The 20770-nt window shown below is 42.9% G+C and overlaps 2 protein-coding genes across 2 annotated transcripts in view; both read left to right on the top strand.

The window, feature by feature from the left end:
* Nucleotides 1-20770, top strand: part of CHURC1 (churchill domain containing 1) — a 417546-nt gene that overhangs the window by 49207 nt on the left and 347569 nt on the right. The gene's annotated exons all lie outside the window — the stretch shown is intronic.
* FNTB (farnesyltransferase, CAAX box, subunit beta) overlaps nt 11020-20770 on the top strand; it is a 67498-nt gene continuing 57747 nt past the window's right edge. The window contains exon 1 of the mRNA XM_060620052.3: nt 11020-11218. Within this exon, the coding sequence (XP_060476035.1) occupies nt 11075-11218 (144 nt within the window). The 5' untranslated portion in view covers nt 11020-11074. The remainder of the gene's footprint in view (nt 11219-20770) is intronic.

The raw sequence follows: 20770 nt of genomic DNA on the forward strand, positions 1-20770 counted from the left end.
CGAATGCACAATCCTTCGTACAGGCAAAAGTATCTGTTTTGGGTTTAAGCTGCTTAGGGTAACGTGTTCAGGACGCCAATCCATCATTTCAGACCACTAAATATTTCTGCTGGTGTATACCAACGGCACCAAAGAATGAATGGGCCTCTTTCAAGACCGATTTACTACCACTGAAAGTGTTAGCGCCGGAAAGAGGCAAATACATGTTTTCTGGAGTCTACAAAATTGTGTATTCCTAAGAAAGGGTATTAGGGGTGAACAAGCCCAACCCATTAGGTCTTTAAAAAATGATGAAAGGTGTGTGTCTGAGTATTCGATAGAGAATGTATTTTTCAGAAATAGGTCAAGGAAAGCCATCTTCTTCACTTCAAGAATTGTATTTCAGGCAATGTGTCTAAATTTATAATACAGAGGAAAAACTCCTGAACCTGATAGCTACTTTGTTGACATTAAAAGTTAAGAAAATAGACCCTGTGAATTCCATTAAGATTTCCAGGTGTATTTCTCTTCACTGGGTTTACGCTGGGTTTCAGGTGCATGCTGGGGCTCTGGAGTTGGGCTCACTTGGGTTCCAGCCACAGATCTGCCACTCACTGTCTGCAACCCTGCACATGTTACTGTACCCCTCTGTACCTCAGTTTCCTCATCGGTAAAATAGGGATATCTTCACAGGATTGTTGGAAAGACGAAATAATGTGTGGAAAGGACTTAGCTCAGCACTTGACAGTACTCAATAAATGCTGAGGGACAAAACCACACCGTAATGTTTTCCTTATGCATACATGATATGCTGGGCACTTGAGCTGCCTTCCCACTGATTGGCATCGTAATGGTAGATACTCTCCACAGACCTGCTTAGTGGGACCATTAGTGGCTCTCTGCTTGCTTCTGTCCACCAAACAGGAAAGAAGATGCAACCTGAGGTAAGTTCCTAGTGCAAGAAGAAACTCCACTTTGAAGAAAATGGCTTTTCTTAGGCAAGATGGGAAAGGGAATGAGGTTTCCTGAATGAATGTAGGGAAATAAATACTCATACTCATAAAAAAAAAAAAAAAAAAGAGGATATTTCATTATGCCTGGTTGACCTCAAATTCAGTAGCTTACATTGAGTAAAAAGAAAGAAAGAAAGAAAGAGAAAAGAAAAAAGGAATCATCCAGAAGTCCAAGCTGCTAGACATCTGGATTGTCCAATCACATCCTGGCTCAGCTACTTTCAAAAATACATCTCTCTGCTGGAGAGGATGTGGAGAAACGGGACCCCTCTTGCACTGTTGGTGGGAATGCAAACTGGTGCAGCCACTCTGGAAAACAGTGTGGAGGTTCCTCAGAAAATTAAAAATAGACCTACCCTATGACCCAGCAATAGCACTGCTAGGAATTTACCCAAGGGATACAGGAGTACTGATGCATAGGGGCACTTGTACTCCAATGTTTATAGCAGCACTCTCAACAATAGCCAAATTATGGAAAGAGCCTAAATGTCCATCAACTGATGAATGGATAAAGAAATTGTGGTTTATATACACAATGGAGTACTACATGGCAATGAGAAAGAACGAAATATGGCCCTTTGTAGCAACGTGGATGGAACTGGAGAGTGTGATGCTAAGTGAAATAAGCCATACAGAGATAGACAGATACCATATGTTTTCACTCTTATGTGGATCCTGAGAAACTTAACAGAAACCCATGGGGGAGGGGAAGAAAAAAAAAAAAAGAGGTTAGAGTGGGAGAGAGCCAAAGCATAAGAGACTCTTAAAAACTGAGAACAAACTGATGGTTGATGGGGGGTGGGAGGGAGGGGAGGGTGGGTGATGGGTATTGAGGAGGGCACCTTTTGGGAAGAGCACTGGGTGTTGTATGGAAACCAATTTGACAATAAATTTTATATATTGAAAAAAAAAATACATCTCTCTCTTTGTGTGTGTGTGTGTGTGTGCATGTGAGTGTGTTTCACACACTTTGTGAGATTGAAGGGCTGAAATTTTAGGACAACATTAGCAAAATAACCATACATACTACTGAAGACAACAAAGTTTGCTTTAACCAGGGACTTTATAAATGAAACACCTAATTCCACCTTCTTACCTCAGCACTCAGTGGGACATGCGGGCATCCTCCCCAGTTGAGGTCAACTTGCACTGGGACAGATTTCAGTAGAACTGGGAGACATTTGAGGAATGGTTGCTGGATGTCTCTCCCACAGGAAGCCTTCAAGAATCAGTCTCTCAGGGGGCGCCTGGGTGGCTCAGTCGGTTAAGCGTCTGACTTCAGCTCAGGTCATGATCTCACAGTTTGTGAGTTTGAGCCCTGAATCGGGGCTCCGTGCTGACAGCTTAGAGCCTGGAGCCTGCTTCAAATTCTATGTCTCCCTCTCACTCTGCTCCTCCCCCTCTCATGGTCTGTCCCTCCCTCCTTCAAAAATAAAAATAAAAACATTAAAAAAAAAAAAAAGAATCAGTCTCTCAGTTATGTGATACTCATTCTTTCACCAAAGAGACAAGTGCCTGCCCCTGCTTCCTGCCACCCCCAACCCAATCACACTGAGCATGCTCCCTGAACAGCCAGAAGGGGCACCACTGTGGGATCTGCCATAGCAACGGCTGAATAACTGGAGAGATGTACCAGTAGGCAGCCCACTGCTGAGGCCAACACACCTGGACCGTGAGACTCCTGGTTAGCACAACCCTATGCATCTTCCAGACTCACACACGTTTCCAACTTTGGGTGACATAAGTGATGTGATCACCTTGTAGGAGGATTTCTGCCTTATCTCAGGGTTAGAAGAAACAGGACAGCTCCCCTTCCCCATCATCTCAGTATTGTCTTCTGTTCATTCACATTCGTTTTCCTTTTTTTTTTTTTTAAGGTTTTATTTTTAAGTAATCTCTACATCCAACAAGGAACTTGAACTTACAACCCCGAGATCAAGAGTCTCATGCTCTACTGACTGGGCCAGGCAGATGCTCCCATCCTTTTTCCTTTCTCTCTCTCATAGAGAAAGGGGGAAAGAGAATCAAATAATAGAAGAGGGGAGAAAGTAAGTTGTCATACTGGGGTTGGGGACCATACTTGATCTTAGCCAAAAGGCCGAGAAGCGATGGGTGGGGGGCGGGGTGGGGTGGGGTTGGGGACCAAAGGAAAGAAACATGATGCTAATTCAAGCTAACACAAAATGTCCCACAGTACCATTTCAGGTTGTCCTTGCTGTCCTGGCCACCACCTTCAAGACTGTACTAGTCGGCTTGGACTGCCATCACAAAGTACCACACACTGGGTAGCTTAAACAATAGAAATTTATTTTCTCACAGTTCTCAAGGCTAGAAGTCCAAGGTCAACGTGCTGGCAGGGTTGGCTTCTTCTTTTTTAATTTTTTAATTTTTTTTTTTTTTTCAACATTTTTTATTTATTTTTGGGACAGAGAGAGACAGAGCATGAACGGGGGAGGGGCAGAGAGAGAGGGAGACACAGAATCGGAAACAGGCTCCAGGCTCCGGGCCATCAGCCCAGAGCCCGACGCGGGGCTCGAACTCACGGACCGCGAGATCGTGACCTGGCTGAAGTCGGACGCTTAACCGACTGCGCCACCCAGGCGCCCCATGGGTTGGCTTCTTCTGAGGCCTCTCTCCTTCCACCTGGCCATCTTCACGTTCATATGTTCTGTGCCTTTCTGTGTCCTACTCTCCTCTTCTTACAAAGACACCAGTCACATTGGATTAGGGCCCAAACAAAGGACCTCATTTTACCTTACTTACCTCTTTAAAGCCTCTATCTTTGGAAATAGTCACATTCTGACATATGAAATAGGGAGACACAAATCAGCCCATGACAAAGAATAAATCCACAAGCCTCATCAGATATTTCCTGTGCACAGAGTTTTTAGGAGTGATTTCATTATCTCAGAACAGGACATGAAAGTTGTCTTTCCTGTGGCTTCCTAATAGGTAGTCTGGCATGTCAATGTGGAGGACTTCATGACGGGAAAACCTCAGAAGATTCTTCCCTTTATGAGACTAGAACTGAGAGATATAACTAGTAACCACCAACCAGGCAATGTATGTCATACCCAACTTTTACGGTCAAAGCTATGTTTGGGAAGGACAAGATACAACCTGCAGTTAGGAATCTATGTAGGAATGGGTCATTATATGTATCAGTTAAGGTAATGTTGGATACTGTAACAGATAAACCCTTAGATCTCAGGTGCTCACATATAAAGACTTTCCTCTTAGGTAAAGTCTGATGGGCAGCAAGGAGGTGGGAGCGGGGATGGCTGTGTTCCACAGTCATTTAGGCACCCAGGGTGGCAGAGATCTGCTACCTTCAATAAAGACCCCCACTGTGGACTCAATTTAAAAGCAACACACTGCATTTTGTAAGATCTGCCTTGCAGGAAGGATGGAGGAAAGTGCTCACCAACTAAGGATTGGGAAGTACCACATTCCAGGGCCCTCACACTTCAAGACTACAGGTTTTCTTTTTCTAACTATACACCTAAGACCCCCTCTAAGACTGTCTTGTACACAGCAGGGGAGGAGGGGTTTTGTGACACCCTGTAGGGAAGACAAAACTGTGGGACACTTAACAGGGAAGGAGAGAGTTGACCCTGTGCTCATAAGTTAGCAAACTTGAAAAAGGCTATTTGAAAGGAGTAGTGAGAATACACATTTGAGGGCGCCGGGGTGGCTCAGTCGGTTAGGTGTCTGCCTTCAGCTCAGGTCATGATCTCACAGTTTGTGGGTTCGAGCCCCGTGTCGGGCTCTGTGCCGACAGCTCAGAGCCTGGAGCCTGCTTCGGATTCTGTATCTCCCCCTCTCTGCCCCTCCCCTGCTCACGCTCTGTCTCTCTCTCTCTCTCAGAAATAAATAAACATTAAAAAAAATTTTGTTTAATATGCATTTGAAAGAGGTCACAATATTTATCCAGAAAATAACTATAAAGGGATTATGGTCATTTGTCCAGCAGAGTAAAACACCAAGGATCTCTTTGTTAAGATTTTGAACTTTGAGGACACCTGGCATGAGGCTCTTTTGAACATGGAGGGCTGTCCTGGGCACTGACATCCTGCTGGGGGAGAGGGAAAGAGAGGAAGTGGACGGTCAAGTAGGTTTTAAAGGGCTAGGCCTGGATGTGGTGGATGTCACTTTTGCCTACGTTCCACCGGTCAGAACTCACTTACAAAGCCCTGCCTAAATGCCAGGGGGACTGCTGGGCAGTCAGTGCCCAGCTGTGACTACCTGCTATGGAAGGGGAGCAGAACTCTGGTGGACAGCCAGGATTTCTGCCACACAGAAAGGTTCCTGGTGGCTCCCAACCCCAGCTGTGGATCAGCATCACGTGTGGAGCATTAAAAAATGCACGTGCCAGTGCTCCAGCCCCAGGGATTCTGACTCAGTGGGTCTGGGCTGGTGCCTGGGATAATCTGTGTTTTCAAAGGCACAGCCTGGGTTGAGAGTCACCAGTACGCTCTGGAGTGTATACCTCGCATTATCTCTCAACAGTTTTTCAAGTCAGGTCTCAGGCTTGTCATTGCGAACAGTGCTCTTTAACTGGCTTCAATTTTGTATCTGCTGCTCAAATAGTTTTTGCCATGATCAACCAGGACTAAGAGTCAATTCTTTCATACAGGTTTTCAGTAATAGAGTATAGGTAATGATGAATAATATATAATTTGATTAATTTTATATCAAACACATGACACAATAAAATAATGCAGGTATGTGTAACTGGCGATTTATTGATTTCTGAGAAGGGCAGTTGTTCCCTGTGCCATAAAATCATTGTACTCAGAAAGCTATTCTTTTATGAATGATTTGAAGCCTTTTATATTTCCTTTTGTGTGCTACAGGAAATAAGAATAAAAAATAGAATTTCACAATTTCCAAATTCTAGCATAGTCATTTAAAAATTATTATCAGAGGGGCACCTGAGTGGCTCAGTCAGTTAAGCATCCAACTCTTGATTTCCATTCAGGTCATGATCTCTCAGTTCATGAATTTCAGCCCCTCGACAGGTTCTGTGCTGACAGTGCACAGCCTGCTTGGGATTCTCTCTCTCCCTTTCTCTCTGCCCCTCCTGTGCTGGTGTGCTCTCTCCCTCTCTCTCTCAAAACAAATAAACTTAAAAAATTATTACCAGAGAATATTTATTCTACTGAAAATATTACTAAATACAAATGTTACATATTAAAGTGCTATCCTCATTAAATAGATTAAAACTAACTACTCCTGGGGTGCCTGGCTGACTCAGAAGAGCATGTGACTTTTGATTTTGGGGTCATGAGTTTGAGCCCCACATTAGGCGTAGAGATTATAAATGAATGAACTTTAAAAAAACTTTAAAATTAACTGCTCCTTTCCTATTCTCCCAGTGTAGCTTGTATATATACTGTCTTATTTTGTTTATAGATTTAAATGTTTTATATTTGCTTAAATATATTTATTTATCTTATATTTATACAGTATCTATTTTTATTAGCTAGTGAGCTCCTGAAAGATAAGGCTAGTATTATGTTCACTGTTATTATCTTCTATAGTATGTTACAGAAATGAATATTCAACTGTTTATTATAATGACTGGAAATCACTCAAATCATTTAACTTACTCAATGCCTGTTATGTGCCAGAGAATAAGCACTGAACAATACAAAAATCTCTGCCTTGAGAGCTTTTATTCTAGTAAATAAAATAAATGCATTAAACATAAGGTCTGTCAGCTGGTGATAAAGTGCTATGGAGAAAAATAAAGACAGTATTAGTGCAGGATGATGGCATTTCAATTTATATGTGGAGGTCAGGAAAGGCCTGAAGTTAAAGGAATTTAAGTGAAGAATTTGAGTGAAGACTATAAGATGTGGGCAGACAAGCCTCGTCCATACCTGGGGGCAGAGCATTGCAGAGAGGGAATAGCGAGCATAAGCGCTCTGAGGCTGGCATGTGCCTGGAGTGTACAAAGAAAGGAAGGCGGCCCCTGCAGGGGGACAGAGTGAGCAAGTAGGAGAGTACAAGGAGAAAAGGCCAGCTCATTAGGGCCCTTTAGGCCATGGTTAAGGACCTTGATGTTGACTCTGAGTGAGATGAGAAGAAAGCTTTGAGCAAAAGGGTAACTTTGCTTATATTGAAAAGGTTTAGTCTGGCTTTTGAGTTTGTACTCGGCTGCATGGGGGGCAAGAGCACAAACAAGGAAAATGAGGAGTTAAGAGATGAGTGTAAGAATCCATGTAACAGTAACCTGGTTTGGACCGGGACACTAGCAATGGAATCGGTAAGCAGTGGTCAGATTCTGGATATATCGTCAACAGGATTTATGGGGAGTGAGAGAAAGAGAGGCATCAAGAATGGACTCCAAGCGGAAGCATGAAGTTAGCATAACTGAGATGGGGAAGACTGAGTGCGTAGGTTTGGAAGGGAAGGTCAGAAGGCTCTGTTGCGGACATACTATTTGAGATGCTTGTTAGCTATGTAAGTGAAAATGAAAACAGGATATTAGATATGAACTCAGACTTCAGGAGAGAGATCCAGGCTGGAGATATAAATGAGGCAATTTTCAATCCAATGGTGGTATTTAAAACATTGAGACTAATCGAGTTCACAGGAGATGAGTGTAGACAGAGCCCTGGGGTGCTCCAAAGTTAAGGTGTCAGGAAGATGAAGCAGTAGCAAAGGCTAGTGCTAGACATTACAGAAAAGAAAATATTTCGGTGAGAAGGGAATGTTAATAACAAATATTGCTAGGAAGTCAAGCAGGAAGACAGATAAGGACTGAGAACTGGCCCTTGGATTTAACAACATGGAGTTTAACTGGGACTTGACAAGAGTTGCTGGGGAAGTCCTATGGGAATGGGTTCAAGAGGTACTTGGAGAAGAGGAATTAGAGACATTGGTAGGGAGGAAATGAGTAATAGGAAGGTAGCTGAAGGAGGGTGGAAGCAAAAGGGTTAAAAATATCTCCCCCTACCTCCCCCAAAATGGAGAAGTAGCCTGTTTGAGGGTGATGGACATAATCAAGTACAGGGATATGATGTTTTAAGAGAGGCAAGGGAGAACTGCTGGAGTGACATCCTGGGCGGGCATTCTCACCCCTGTAGGGCATGAGGGGCGGGGCTGCACATGAGGAGAGGTGGGGGGGCTGGCCCTATGTAGGAAAGAGCTGGGCAGTCATTCTGTCCAGGGAAACAGGAGGACCAGGGAGGACAGAATAAGAGGTCACAAATGCTGGTAGAGGAGGAAATGTGGAGAGGAAATTGAATAATCTAGCAGGATAATGGATCAGTTATTTCCATATTCTAATCTTTCCAAGATGTGTATGATCACATACTTTCACAAGATATTATATTAAAAGAAACAATTCATGCCGACATACGGGGTTCTGTGACTAATGCAGTGAGAGCAGTTTTGAAGCCTACTGGAGAAGCTTCCTCTAGGGTCAGGAGCGACCTCTAGTGGTTCATTTAGGTCATTATTTTTTTTTCTTGTTTTCTTGCTCTTGAAAGTACAAAACAGTACTATCAACATTTTATATTATTTTTAAAGAAACAACTATAATTCACAGCTTAATTTAGAAAGAGATCAGGCATTTGAGTAAAATAAACACAAACCATCTGTATTCCAAGCTGGAGTTGCTATTAATTATCATTATTTTCTCCTCTAAGTACATCATCCTTTGCCATACTGCCAGTATTTATGTTCATTCTGCTTCTTGAATCAGTGGTTTTATCAAACCTAGAGGAAGAATAACCGGTGGGCCACTGCTGATCCAAGGCTGAAGAGTCCTCTCAGGGCTATGTAGAGTACAAAGTCCTCATATTTTTCATTCTATGTTTCACTTGATTTTTTTGGTTGTCACTGAATTTTCTCTGCCTGGGATGTCCCCTTACCCTGCCTTCATTAATTCAGTTCCTCATGTGAGTCTTTCCTGATCTTCCAGGCTACTGTAGTAAGTTTCCCCTGTTACACAATCTCACAATGGCCTATGCTTCTTTTCCCCCTCATGCCATTTCCCCCAACTGTAATGAAATGGTCAATTTTGTAACAATTGTTTAATGTCTGTTTCTTCTGGTAAATCATGAGCCCTGTAAGGGTTGAGACTGTGTCTGGCTTTTTCACCACTGTCTCCTCAGCACTTAACTCAGTGCCCAGCACATAATGGGTACTCAATAAATACCTATTGAATGAATAGACAGCATCCTGCAGGAGACTCTTGCCATGTCCCTTTCGGATCCTATTGTAGAGGAGACTGCATTTCAGAAACGGATTTCTATTCTCAAATACAATTTGCAATTGCTTTAGGTGCACCTGTAACAGGTAAAACAATTTGTTACAAAACAATTCCAGCGACTCTTTCAGTAGCTCAATTTAAATTTCTAGCCTGCAAAGCAACTCTTTACAAAGGCTGAATCCTTAGATGTGACTCAGACCTTATCAGACCTTTTTTTTTTTTTCCAAAACAGAACTAAGGGAAAGACAATAAGATACCAATAGAGAGGGAAGTATAGTGCAGCCACATCCTTGACCCTAACCCACAGAGCCTCTTATTCTCAGATTTAGAAACATCCTGCTACCAACAGGATTTAACTCAGCAACACTACCACTGAAATGGGCATGGTGATAGTTTACCTGCCTGAGGCCTTTAGGCCATCCCAGCCTCGGCTTTAGAATCTTTCTGAGCACGTCTATTTAACACCAGAGACAGATAAGAGGGGAATATTTGGTTGTGAAATACCACACTGCAGCTCCTTGGGTCCAAGACATGGGACTTGGAAATGAGTGGGAACAGAGTAAAGTACTCTGGGCAGGAGGTTGTCTGAGTCTATCTGGAAAGTCTGTTAATATAGCACCTCTGCCCTGCTGCAACTCTTGGTATTATAATTTTGATGTAGTCCTTTTGATGTGGGCCCTTAAAGAGATTCTCTTCTACTCCTTGTCCAAAATAGGATTTTCCTAAAATCACAACTTTAAACATTTTTATGGAGGTGTATATGATGATTAATCCCACTCAGTAAGAATTTTATTCTGAACACCTTCAGATTAAATTATCAGAATTAATAAACATACATATGTATATTCGTGGCAATGTTCTCTCAAACTTGTTCCTTCCTCTAGTGGAGCTCATACGGTTCATGTGGATAGCTCCTTGTCATCTTTTGGGTCTCAGACAGACGTCAAAGAGGCTGGGCCTGACCACTCACTCTAATTAGTCCCCTCCTCCTTTCCTCTCTTTTGTAGACCCTGTGATTTTCTTTCATACCATTTATCACAAGTCTTCATATATTGTGTTCATTCATTAATTCTGTCTATTCCACTAGACTGTAAGGTTCCCAAGGGCAGGAGCCTTGTTTGTTTTGTTCACTTTTGTATTCCTGGGGCCTAGCGCAGTGTTTGACATAGAGTAGGTGCTCCCCAAAAAACTACTGAATATTTCCTTTGTCGTTTCACTTATACTTGTTCCTGCTACTGCACTTTACTTCCTACTACTGCATCGTAACTCCCTGGGAGATAGGAAACAACTACAACGCCCCTTCCCTCCATCATCGCGCCAGTAACGAGAAAGCAATTCCCTTGTTGAGAAGCCACCGGCTTCTCCCCGGGCGGCTGTCATGCACCCAAAGGTGTCCAGAATGCTGTTAGTGATAGAGTGTCTGAGTCAGGAGAGCTGTCAAATGTTTTTACGGTTACACTCACAGTTCTTGGGCACTCGAAACTGCGAACTACTGTCATTACAATTAAGTGGCAATTAGCACAATATTGAAGTGTGCCTGCGTGCGTGTGTTACTTTGCGTAACGAATCGAGGCGTCCTACACCATCTCTCTGAAATGAAATCCAGATGGACAGACACGTCCTCCCTTACTTGCGCGCCAAGAAGCTGAGTCTCCTGCAGCAGCAACTCTGCCCAATGGGGGGCGGAAGCATCCCAATAACTCTCTCCTTTAAGATGTGTAGGTGGGTGGAGAGAAATTCGCGTTCAAAGACTTTTTGACTCTATTCGCTCTCCGTAGCGCCTTAGCCCGTTTGAGTTTCAATGCGCGTTGTTGTTTGACGAAGGGAGTACTATACACCGCCCGCTGCTCTCCTGATCATGGCTTCTCCGAGTTCCTTCACCTACTATTGCCCTCCATCTTCCTCACCTGTGTGGTCAGAGCCGCTGTACAGTCTGAGGCCGGAGCACGCGCGGGAGCGGTTGCAGGACGACTCGGTGGAAACAGTCACGTCCATAGAACAGGTGAGGCGGCCGGGTTGAGCGAGGCGCCCGCGCGGGGGCTTCTGGGAGCGAGAGTCCGGTCCGCAGGGCCGTCGGGGTGCGAAACTCACCGGGGAACTACTACTCCCACAGTGCACCGCGGCGCCTCCCCTCTGGGAAGCTCTGGGCAGTTCTGGGCGCCCAGGCTTCGGCTTGGGGATGGAGCATTTGTGCGGCCGGGTTGGGGAGGGGTCGTTCTCAGGGCTGGGTTTGGAGGAGAGGACAGTACCTGGGTCCTCTCTGCTTAAGGAAGCGGAGAGAATAGTGTTCTGTGCCTTGGAGGACTGAAGCACCCCGGGCGGGTCAGGCAGCTTGTTTCATTCCGCCGGGACATTGGGAGGTTCTCGGATGGATAGTGCACTTTCCTCACCTTGCTCGTAGTTTGGGGACTTAGAGGGGAAGAGGAGCGGCCAGACTGCCGTTCCATGATCATGCCATTCCATGATCTGTTTAATTACTGACCCACGGGGCCAGATCCTGTAGGGCCTACCTCGTGGGTGGGCATGTTATTTGAGCATCAGCAAAGTATTGGACTCACGATGTTCAACGCTGGAAGTACAAAGAAATAAAACCTTTCCTGACCATGGGCATGGCACAGCTTGGTTGAGGAAAACAGACAGGAAAACAGCACTATTTGAAAAGCGCTAATTAAAATGAAATTTTAGACGACTTATCCTTCATTCATTGAGGCCTCAAACCTATCACTTTGAAAAGCGCTTGAGGAATGAGTAGTGAACTCTAGTTTTGTTTTCCTTTTCTTTCTGCAATTGGAATTGTTCCCAAGTTCTTGTGGAAATGTTTGCCTGTCCTTAGAAGTGGTTGAGATGGTTCTTTTTAGCACTAACAAATAAGCATCAGGCTGCTTTCTAAATAAGATCTCCTATTAAGATCAGTCTCCAGGCTTAACCTTGGAGGGACCTGCTTTGACTTTCATACCTGAGTTTGGAATCCTGTATTTAGGCAAAATTCATAGTGATAGTTATCATATTGTATATTTATGACTATAAATATAATTATAAATTAAAAACAAAAAAAAAAAACAAGGACTTGAATAGACAATTATACACATGGTAGCAGAAAGAATATTGTAACTGGAATTGATGCTACATAGGTTTTAGGATTGAAAGGAAACCCTTACCTTTTGAATCTAGCCCCCCAGCTTAGCCCACCAGTGTGTCTTTCTACAGAAACCTTTTGTAAAGATTGCAAAGAAATCTTCCACCAATGAAACCTACAGGATCTTTGCAGTGTTCCTAAGTAACAGACTGTAGAGTTTATTCAGGTCAAGCTTGTTCCTTGGTATGTGATGTAACACTATTAAGTTACTTTTTATGTAGTTAACTGAACTGACTCAGCACTTAAGAATATGGATAGAATACTAGCGGAGAAAAGGGAATCAGAAGTTGGTCTGTTCATTTAGAGACCAGAACAGACTTCCATGTTTAAGGGGCAAGCCAAAAACAGGAACATTAACAGGAGTTTCACTGATCTGCTCTCTTTTTCCTGTACTACTTTTTTTTTTTTTTTTCCCAGTGAAGTGCCCCTGCTTAGTTCCTGCCAAGAAACACTAGCACTTATATTTTAAATGTCTAGGCATAATAAGTGATGCAAAAATGGATGCAGCAAGGGGTGCCTGGGCGGCTCAGTCGGTTGAGGATCTGACTTCAGCTCAGGTCATGATCTCACAGTTCGTGAGTTTGAGCCCCGCATCAGGCTCTGTGCTGAGAGCTCAGCGCCTGGAGGCTGCTTGGAGTTCTGTGTCCCTCTCTCTCTTTATGCTCCTCCCCCACTCACGCTCTGTATCTCTCTCTCAAAAATGAATAAACATTAAAAAAAAATTTTTTTTTTTTTTAAATGGATGAGCAAGATTCTGGGCTGCCAAAGGGTCAGCCAAGACCTGGGCTGGGTGTGGAAGCTAGGTTTCTGATATGGAACATAGTTATAATATGGTGTCTTTCAAATCTAGGCTCTACTGTGTGTTCGATAATAGAGCATCTTATATGTCTTTTCCATGTCATTCTTCCAGCTCACATTTTAAAAGTCTGGGATAAACGGTTCCAGAGAGTAGGAAGATGATATAGTATCTCATACTAATGTTTACCTCAGTGCCAGCACTAATAATCAGTAGTATCCATTTACTGGGTCCCAGTTCTGTGCTAAATGCCCTCCATATAGATTGTATCATTCAATCCTTTTCCATTTCACAGACAAGAAAACCGAGGCTTAGAGAAGTACTAGTTTGGTAGGTGAATGATGATATATATTCATAAGAAACTTCGTCAGGAGGAGTTGTCTACAGAAGATACTACTGTTATTCTTTCGGTTCTGTCCATTTATTCATAGGGATTTACCAACAGGGTTCAATTTTGTGCCATTGCCAATAGGAACAAATGTTTGTCTCCTGATTCCTATCTGATTATCAGGAGACTTAATTATTTGTTCAACAACACTTTGATTATAGGAATTTAAACCTATAAACAATAAAGAGCCCTTAGCTATGGATTCTTCTGTACTATTCATTCACATTTTTATTTGTTCAACAACTACTTGGGTGTCTTCTATGTGCCACACACTGTTCAAGGCATTGGACATAAGGCAGTGAACAAAAGAGGCCAAGTCGGTGCCTTTATGAAACTTTGTTCTGGGCCAGGGAGGCAGTCAACAAAATGGGGGGAAATCTATCCGTCCATCCATCTATCTATCTATCTATCTATCTATCTATCTATCTATGTATCTATCTAATTTACTTAGAAGTGCTGTAGAGAAAAAGAAAGTAGGATAAGAGACATGGAGTATGCCAGGAAAGGGTCGGGTAGGAGAAGAGTTTTATATAAGGAGGTAAGGGAAGGCCTCTGATGATGTGCCTGCCACTTGCACTGAGACCTGAAATAAGTAAGGAAGCAAGCCGTGTGTGTCTGGGGAAAAAGCATTCTGGGCGGAGAAAGCAGTAAGTGGTAAAGGACCCGAGGCCTTCTAGTGCCCGGTGAGTGGAGAGCCACTGTGAGGAGAGAGATTAGTAAACAGGAGAATAGGAGATAAGGTCAGATCTTGTAGGGCCTTACAGACCACTGTAAGTATACTTTTGAATACCCTGATTGTGATGGGAAGCCATTTGGCTGGATAGTTTTCTCTTTACCTCCCCAGATCCACTCTACCCTTTTCCACCCTGTCTACAAATGTGCCCCAAGAGGTCACCTGCATGGACAGGTTCCCTTGGCCTTATGTCTTCTGGGTGTATTTGGCTGTGTTTGTATTGATAGGGGATGAGAGGGAGGGAGAATGAGATCAGCACATTTACTCCTTTCCTGCAGGATTGCACGGTCTGCAGGGTGTTTAGAGTGGAGGCACTCACAACTCTTATCAGACACCTTCCATAGGAGCTCCCTGGTGCCCTCTTCACTCCTTCTCTTCACACTTCCATGCCTAGCAGGGGACCGAGGAGCCCTGTGTTGCCTGCCCCAGAGTACTGCACTCTCCTATGGTTTCCCTTAGGAAAGGAGTGTTTGCCCACACCTTTGTAACTAGTTCCTTTATAAACTCTCCTCAAATCACCCACTTTGAATGTGCCTTCTATTTTCCTGCCAGGAGTCAGACTGGTCTATGATCTGAGACTTTTGACTCAATCTGACCAGTGTTTTAATAGGCCCATGTAGGTCCCTGTTGAGAGGAGATTGTGAGGAGGTGAGGACAGGTGCAGGGAAACCAGGTAGGAGGCTGTTGCAGTACTCCAGGTGATGGGTGTCAGGGCTGTGGTAGTAGAGGCAGTGAGGAGTGGTCAAGTTCTGGGTATTTTTAAAGATTTCTACTTTGACAAGCTCTTTCACTGATGGGTTGGGTGGATGGAGAACCTTTTGCAACTCTAGAAAGCAGGATGTGGTCTTCTTCCTTTTTTTGTGTTATCCGCAATCACCCCATGGCAAATGCTCTGTGACTCAGGCCATAGGTTAATACTGGCACAGTCTCAGAGGTTTGCCAAAAAGAGTTGTTTACAGAAGGCACTACTCCTGTTTTTCTTTTAATTTGTCCTTGAACAGGGACCAAAGCATCCTCCACTTGAAATGGCATGAGGTCATTAGACAACATTCAGTCAAGTAACAATCAACTGTGGAGGATATCTGGAAGGATCATTGGTCTTAGTTCCTGCTCTCACAATTATTTTCTCTTAGAAAAAAGAATATACCTGAAGCAACCACAGAATAATTTACAAGAGCACGTAAGTGCTGAGTTATGCCTGCGTTGCACAAGGGTTTGGGGAGTGGAAGCCAGGGTGTTGTGGGCTAAGGAGGTGGTCAGGACAGTTTCATGGAGAATGTTGGGTTGTAAAGGATGAAGTTGGGGGATAGCTATTCCAGTCAGAGGAGCTGTTAGGAGGGAAAACTCCACTTTACTGGGGATGGAGGGAGCAGGTTGGCTGTGGTAGGAAATTAGATCAGCTGGGTGGGTGAGGCCAATGGAATTGGGGGTGGGTGGTGGGGAGGGATGCAGAGATAGGCAGAGGAGTTGGCTTCAAGTGTTGAGCCTTGTGCCACTGCAGATCCTGATGGAGGGGACGTCAAGGGTCCAGGAATGAATCCTGGACACCTACTGTTGACTTGTTTCAAGTTATAATCTCTGAACGATTATGAAATGGGGGTGAAACAAGTCACTAAATGTGATCAAACCTATTAGTTTTTTGTGCTTCTGATAGAAGGAACCAGAGCTCTGCTTGGTTATGTGGTTAGTAGGCTAGCTGTGGTGAATCAGTTTTGCTTTATTGAAATTCAGCATGTACCATGTTGCTCAACTATAAGACAATTCCAAATATCAAACTCCTCCATTTTTCCTATTAAAAAGGACAAAAAAAAAAAAAAGGTTTGGTCCACTTGAAAATATGTGTATTTTTTTTAATGTTAATTTTTTTTTGTTTTTTTGAGAGAGAGAGACAGAGTGCAAGTGGGTGGGGTGGGGGATGGCAGAGAAAGAGAGGGGGACACAATCTGAAGCAGGCTCCAGGCTCTGAGCTGTCAGCACAGAACCTGACATGAGGCTTGAACTCTAGAACCACAAGATCATGACCTGAGCTGAAGCTGGACACTTAACCGACTGAGCCACCCACGCGCCCTGAAAATACGTGTACTTTTAAGTATGTAGGTGAACATATCGAATGCCTACTTGCAAAATTTACATTTTAAATTTAGGTACATGTACCTATTTAGAATCACATCCTTTGTAAAATCACAGTAGTTTAGAAATAGTGTTTTTCCTCTTTATTTATAAAAAATTTTTCTCCAAAATCTTCACATACATTTTTGCCCTTAGTATTTTTATCATGCTGGAGCCACATTTTGGATCAACCAATGTATTTTTCCAGACCACATTTTCAGGTTTTTGAGATAAATCCCTTTTGATTATGGGTAAGAATAATTTTATCCCAAGTTACAACTACCCAATTTTGTAACAGTAGAATTCTTTTACAATGTGTCCCGTAGGTGTATATCTGTGATCACTGCAACTCAGCTACTATTTACTTTTTAAAATGATCTTTAAAAGGGTTTACAGTGGGCGCTTAGTGTGAGTTCGTAGCCTCAGGAATAATTGCTAAATCTGTGCTTAATTTGTCATCTTTCCTTGGTACCATCAGCTTATTTTTGATAAGCAGCCCAAACCAGACCTTGACTGAGGTTGTTTTAGGCTGATACATCAACCCCAACTGGTATTTTGTATTTAAAATAAAGGGATTGGGAGGACTTCTTACAGGAAGAGGTACATTGTAAGGATTGCTTATAAAATGACTTCTTTTTCCTGAGGGTTTTTTTTTTTTTTTTTTTCCGGGAAATCCTGGCCTTATATTTAATCTAATAATTCTTTCACTCACTGTATCTGCAGCATCAGCATGAGTCTCAGGCAGCAAATCTGCTTTTTGGAAGGGTCCTCCTCTGGGAGAGAGGGAGAGATGTGGAAGAAGGGGCTTGATAGTCCATGATATGAAAGTTAGTGCATCATTAGACCGGCTTTGGATGGAAGCTGTGGAAGACAAAGTACCAAATGCATTAGTTGGTTTTTACCACTTATCCATGAATGGAGAGTATTCTGTGCTTCTGACTGGCTTTTTTCTGTCTGGCATTATTTTGGGGCTCCTAACAGTTACCAAGCCAAGTTCTTTAGGACTCAAAACATAAATATCTATTTATGGCTTCTGGGACCATAGTTCTTGGATATGAAATAAGCAGATGCACCAGAAGGTGAGCACTCAATTCTTTAGATCTTAAGGATCCCCTTCGTTTGTTTGTTTATTTACTTATTATTTTTCTTTGACTTAAGCTTTTACTTCATGTGCCCATAACAGAAAGCAACAGTACTGAGGAAATGGAACTGTGGACACCAGCAGTAACCAGAGAACTAGGGACTGGGGAAAAGGTTGAACCAGCAGACCTCAAAGAATGGGGGCTGTGGGCTGATTCCAAACAAAGGGAGACTTGCAGCTGCCACCAGTAGTTCCCCGCATGGAATCTGAAGACGGAACCAAGGGCTGGGGTTTAGAAGTTACTGCAGATTGGCTCATAGCAGGCCCTGTGCACACCGCCGGTAACGTCCAGTCCTGATTAAGCCAGCAGACTCCATTAATGGAGACTGTGGACTGGAACTAGGGAAGGGATTCCGACGTGGAATTGTGGATTGAACCAAGGGCTAAGGACTGGGGCTAGACTGACCGGTAACCCTAGACTGGGAAGCCAATCAGATGGGGAGCTCCACGGAGAGGAGCCTGCCAGTGGCCCTCAGGAATGGTGAGAAAGACCATGAACTCAAAAGGGCTTGCAGGGCACCGCACCTGTGCTTCTCATTGTCTCCTCATGCCATCACAGGTTTTTCTTTGGATCCCACCTGATCTGGTAAAAACCGCAATTCAGCTGAATAAATTTGAAGATCTAATTGGCTTTATTAAACAATTCATTAATTGGGCAGCATCCATTCCAGCAGGTAGAAAGGAACTCCAAAGAGCTACAGAAAGGGAGAAGTTTTTAAAAGTAGAACAAAGAAGTCATACACAGAAAGAAAGGTTTATTTTGGGCAGTCACCCTTTCCATGGCCACGTCCATGGAGAGGCCCCATGTGACAAGTTACCTTATTGGCACTGACCAGAAAATGCTTGACTGGTTAAGATTACGTTTCTAGGGGAGGTTGAAAGTGCAGTTAGGTTAGATGATTAAGCCCCAGGTTGGCGACATGGCCTAGCATAAGTGACTTTATTTGGGCCTGTGGTTTTCTTTTTAACACAGTTGTTGATTTTTAAGATCTATTCCCCTCTTCTTGGACAACTGAGCTACTTCTAGATTTTGGATATTAGCTGCTGTCAATGCTACATCCTTGTAGAAGTCTTTTTGTGAGCATATATTTTCATTTCTCTTGAGGAGAGACCTAAAAGTGGAATTGTTGCATCATGCGGTGGGTGTATGCTGAGTTTTATAAGAAACTGCTGGCCTTTTCCAGAGTGGTTGTACATTTTATACCCTCACCCACATTGTATAATAAGAGCGCTGGTTGCTCCACAACTTGCCAACATTTGGTGTTGTTGGTTTTTTCAACTTTAGTGACTCTGCTGGTGGGTGTGGGTGGTGTTGTGTTCTTTTTGTTTGTTTGTTTTTATTTTTGTTTTTAAAAAATGTTCATTTATTTTGAGAGAGTGCTTTCGCACGTGAACGAGGGAGGGACAGACAAAGCCGGGGGGGAGGGGGAGAGAGAGAGAGAGAGAGAGAGAATCCCAACCAGGCGACAGAGCCTGATGCGGAGCTCGATCTCTCAAACTGTAAGATCATGACCTGAGCCGAAACCAGCTGAGCCATACAGGCATCCCAATAGGTAGTATTATGAGGAGAAAAATTACTTGTGACACTTGTAAAAGGAAGTCTGTATTCAAGACTTTATTACCACGGTGATGTTTGTGGTAGGGGAGAGAGATTGGGCTCAACTCTGAATACAAGGGAAAGTGGGAATTTATAGTCAGGGAGCAAGCTGGAGGGATTGGTGAATGGAAACCTACTAAGAGGACTCGTCAGGAGAAAGAAATTCTAGCTAACCCAATTTAGCAGGATTCCTCCTCAAGGCAGGCCAGGGTAAGCAGACATCACTGGGGGACAGTGGAGGATGAGGAACCCAGTCAGATACTGAGGATGACCAGATAATAAGGATCGGGGATTCATAAGAGATGAATCACCGGGTTCTACTCCTTAAGTCAAGACTACACTCTATGTCTTGGCAATCAAAAAGAATGAAATCTTGCCATTTGCAGCTACGTGGTTGGAACTGGAGGGTATTATGCTAAGTGAACTTAGTCAGAGAAAGACAAATATCATATGACTTCACTCATATGAGGACTTTAAGAGACAAAACAGATGAACATAACGGAAGGGAAACAAAAATAATATAAAAACAGGGAGGGGGACAAAACAGAAGAGACTCGTAAATACGGAGAACAAACTGAGGGTTGTTGGAGGGGTTGTGGGAGGGGGTATGGGCTAAATGGGTAAGGAGCATTAAGGAATCTACTGAAATCATTGCTTTACTATATACTAACTAATTTGGATGTAAATTATAAAAAATAAATAAATTATTAGATAAAAAAAAGACTACACTGTGTGTTAACTTCAGAATTAAAAAAAAAAAAAAGGATGGGGGATGCTGGCTAAACCAATTTGTAGGATTCTTGCTAAAATGGGGTGAGGCAAAGATGGCCACAGAAGTACAAAAGTCAAGGCCAGGTTAGGATATGGATGCATTGTATATGTGTCTGCAAATGTATTTATCTTTTCAAAAATCTTTCTTATGCTTGGATAAAGTAGTCATGGTGAAATTTGGGTATTAAGTGTTTTGTTTTGTTTTGATCCTTAATCACGTCATCCAACATTTTATTATAAAAAATATTAAGTATACAGAACAGTTGATAGCATCTGTTTACCCTCTACCTAATTTCTGTCATATAGATGATTAAAGGATTTATTTTATTTTATTTTATTTTATTTTATTTTATTTTATTTTATTTTATTTTATTTTAAGTTATTTATTTATTTTTGAGAGAGAACAAGCAGGGGAGGGGCAGAGAGAGAGAAAGAGAGAGAGAATCCCAAGCAAGCTCCACACTGTCAGTGCAGAGCCCAACACAGGGCTGGATCTGAGCCAAAATCAAGAGTCAGACACTCAACCAACTGAGCCACCCAGGCACCCCCTCCTCAAGATTCTATGTCTTTGTGTGTGTGTGTATGTGTGTGTGTGATTTGAATTAGTCAAAGTTATTTTTTTTTTCCAGGCTATTTAAAAATTTTGAAGAGCTAATCCCTTAAAACTAAATCTTCTGGTGACTAATCCTGGTGACGTTTCTTGTAACGTTTCATATAGCAATGTTTCTGAAACAGATCAGATGCTTTACGCCGTCATCCTCCTCCCAAAAGAGTCATATCACTTTCATTAACATGGTCATGAACTGTGTGCCCTGTGCCCAAGGGAGATGAACCTATGGGCCCTTTGCTATTTATGCAAAAGAAAATTATCTGTTGTTATGTG

This window comes from Panthera onca, chromosome B3, assembly GCF_046562875.1.
Source record: "Panthera onca isolate mPanOnc1 chromosome B3, mPanOnc1 haplotype 2, whole genome shotgun sequence".
NCBI classification, from domain to species: Eukaryota; Metazoa; Chordata; class Mammalia; order Carnivora; family Felidae; genus Panthera; species Panthera onca.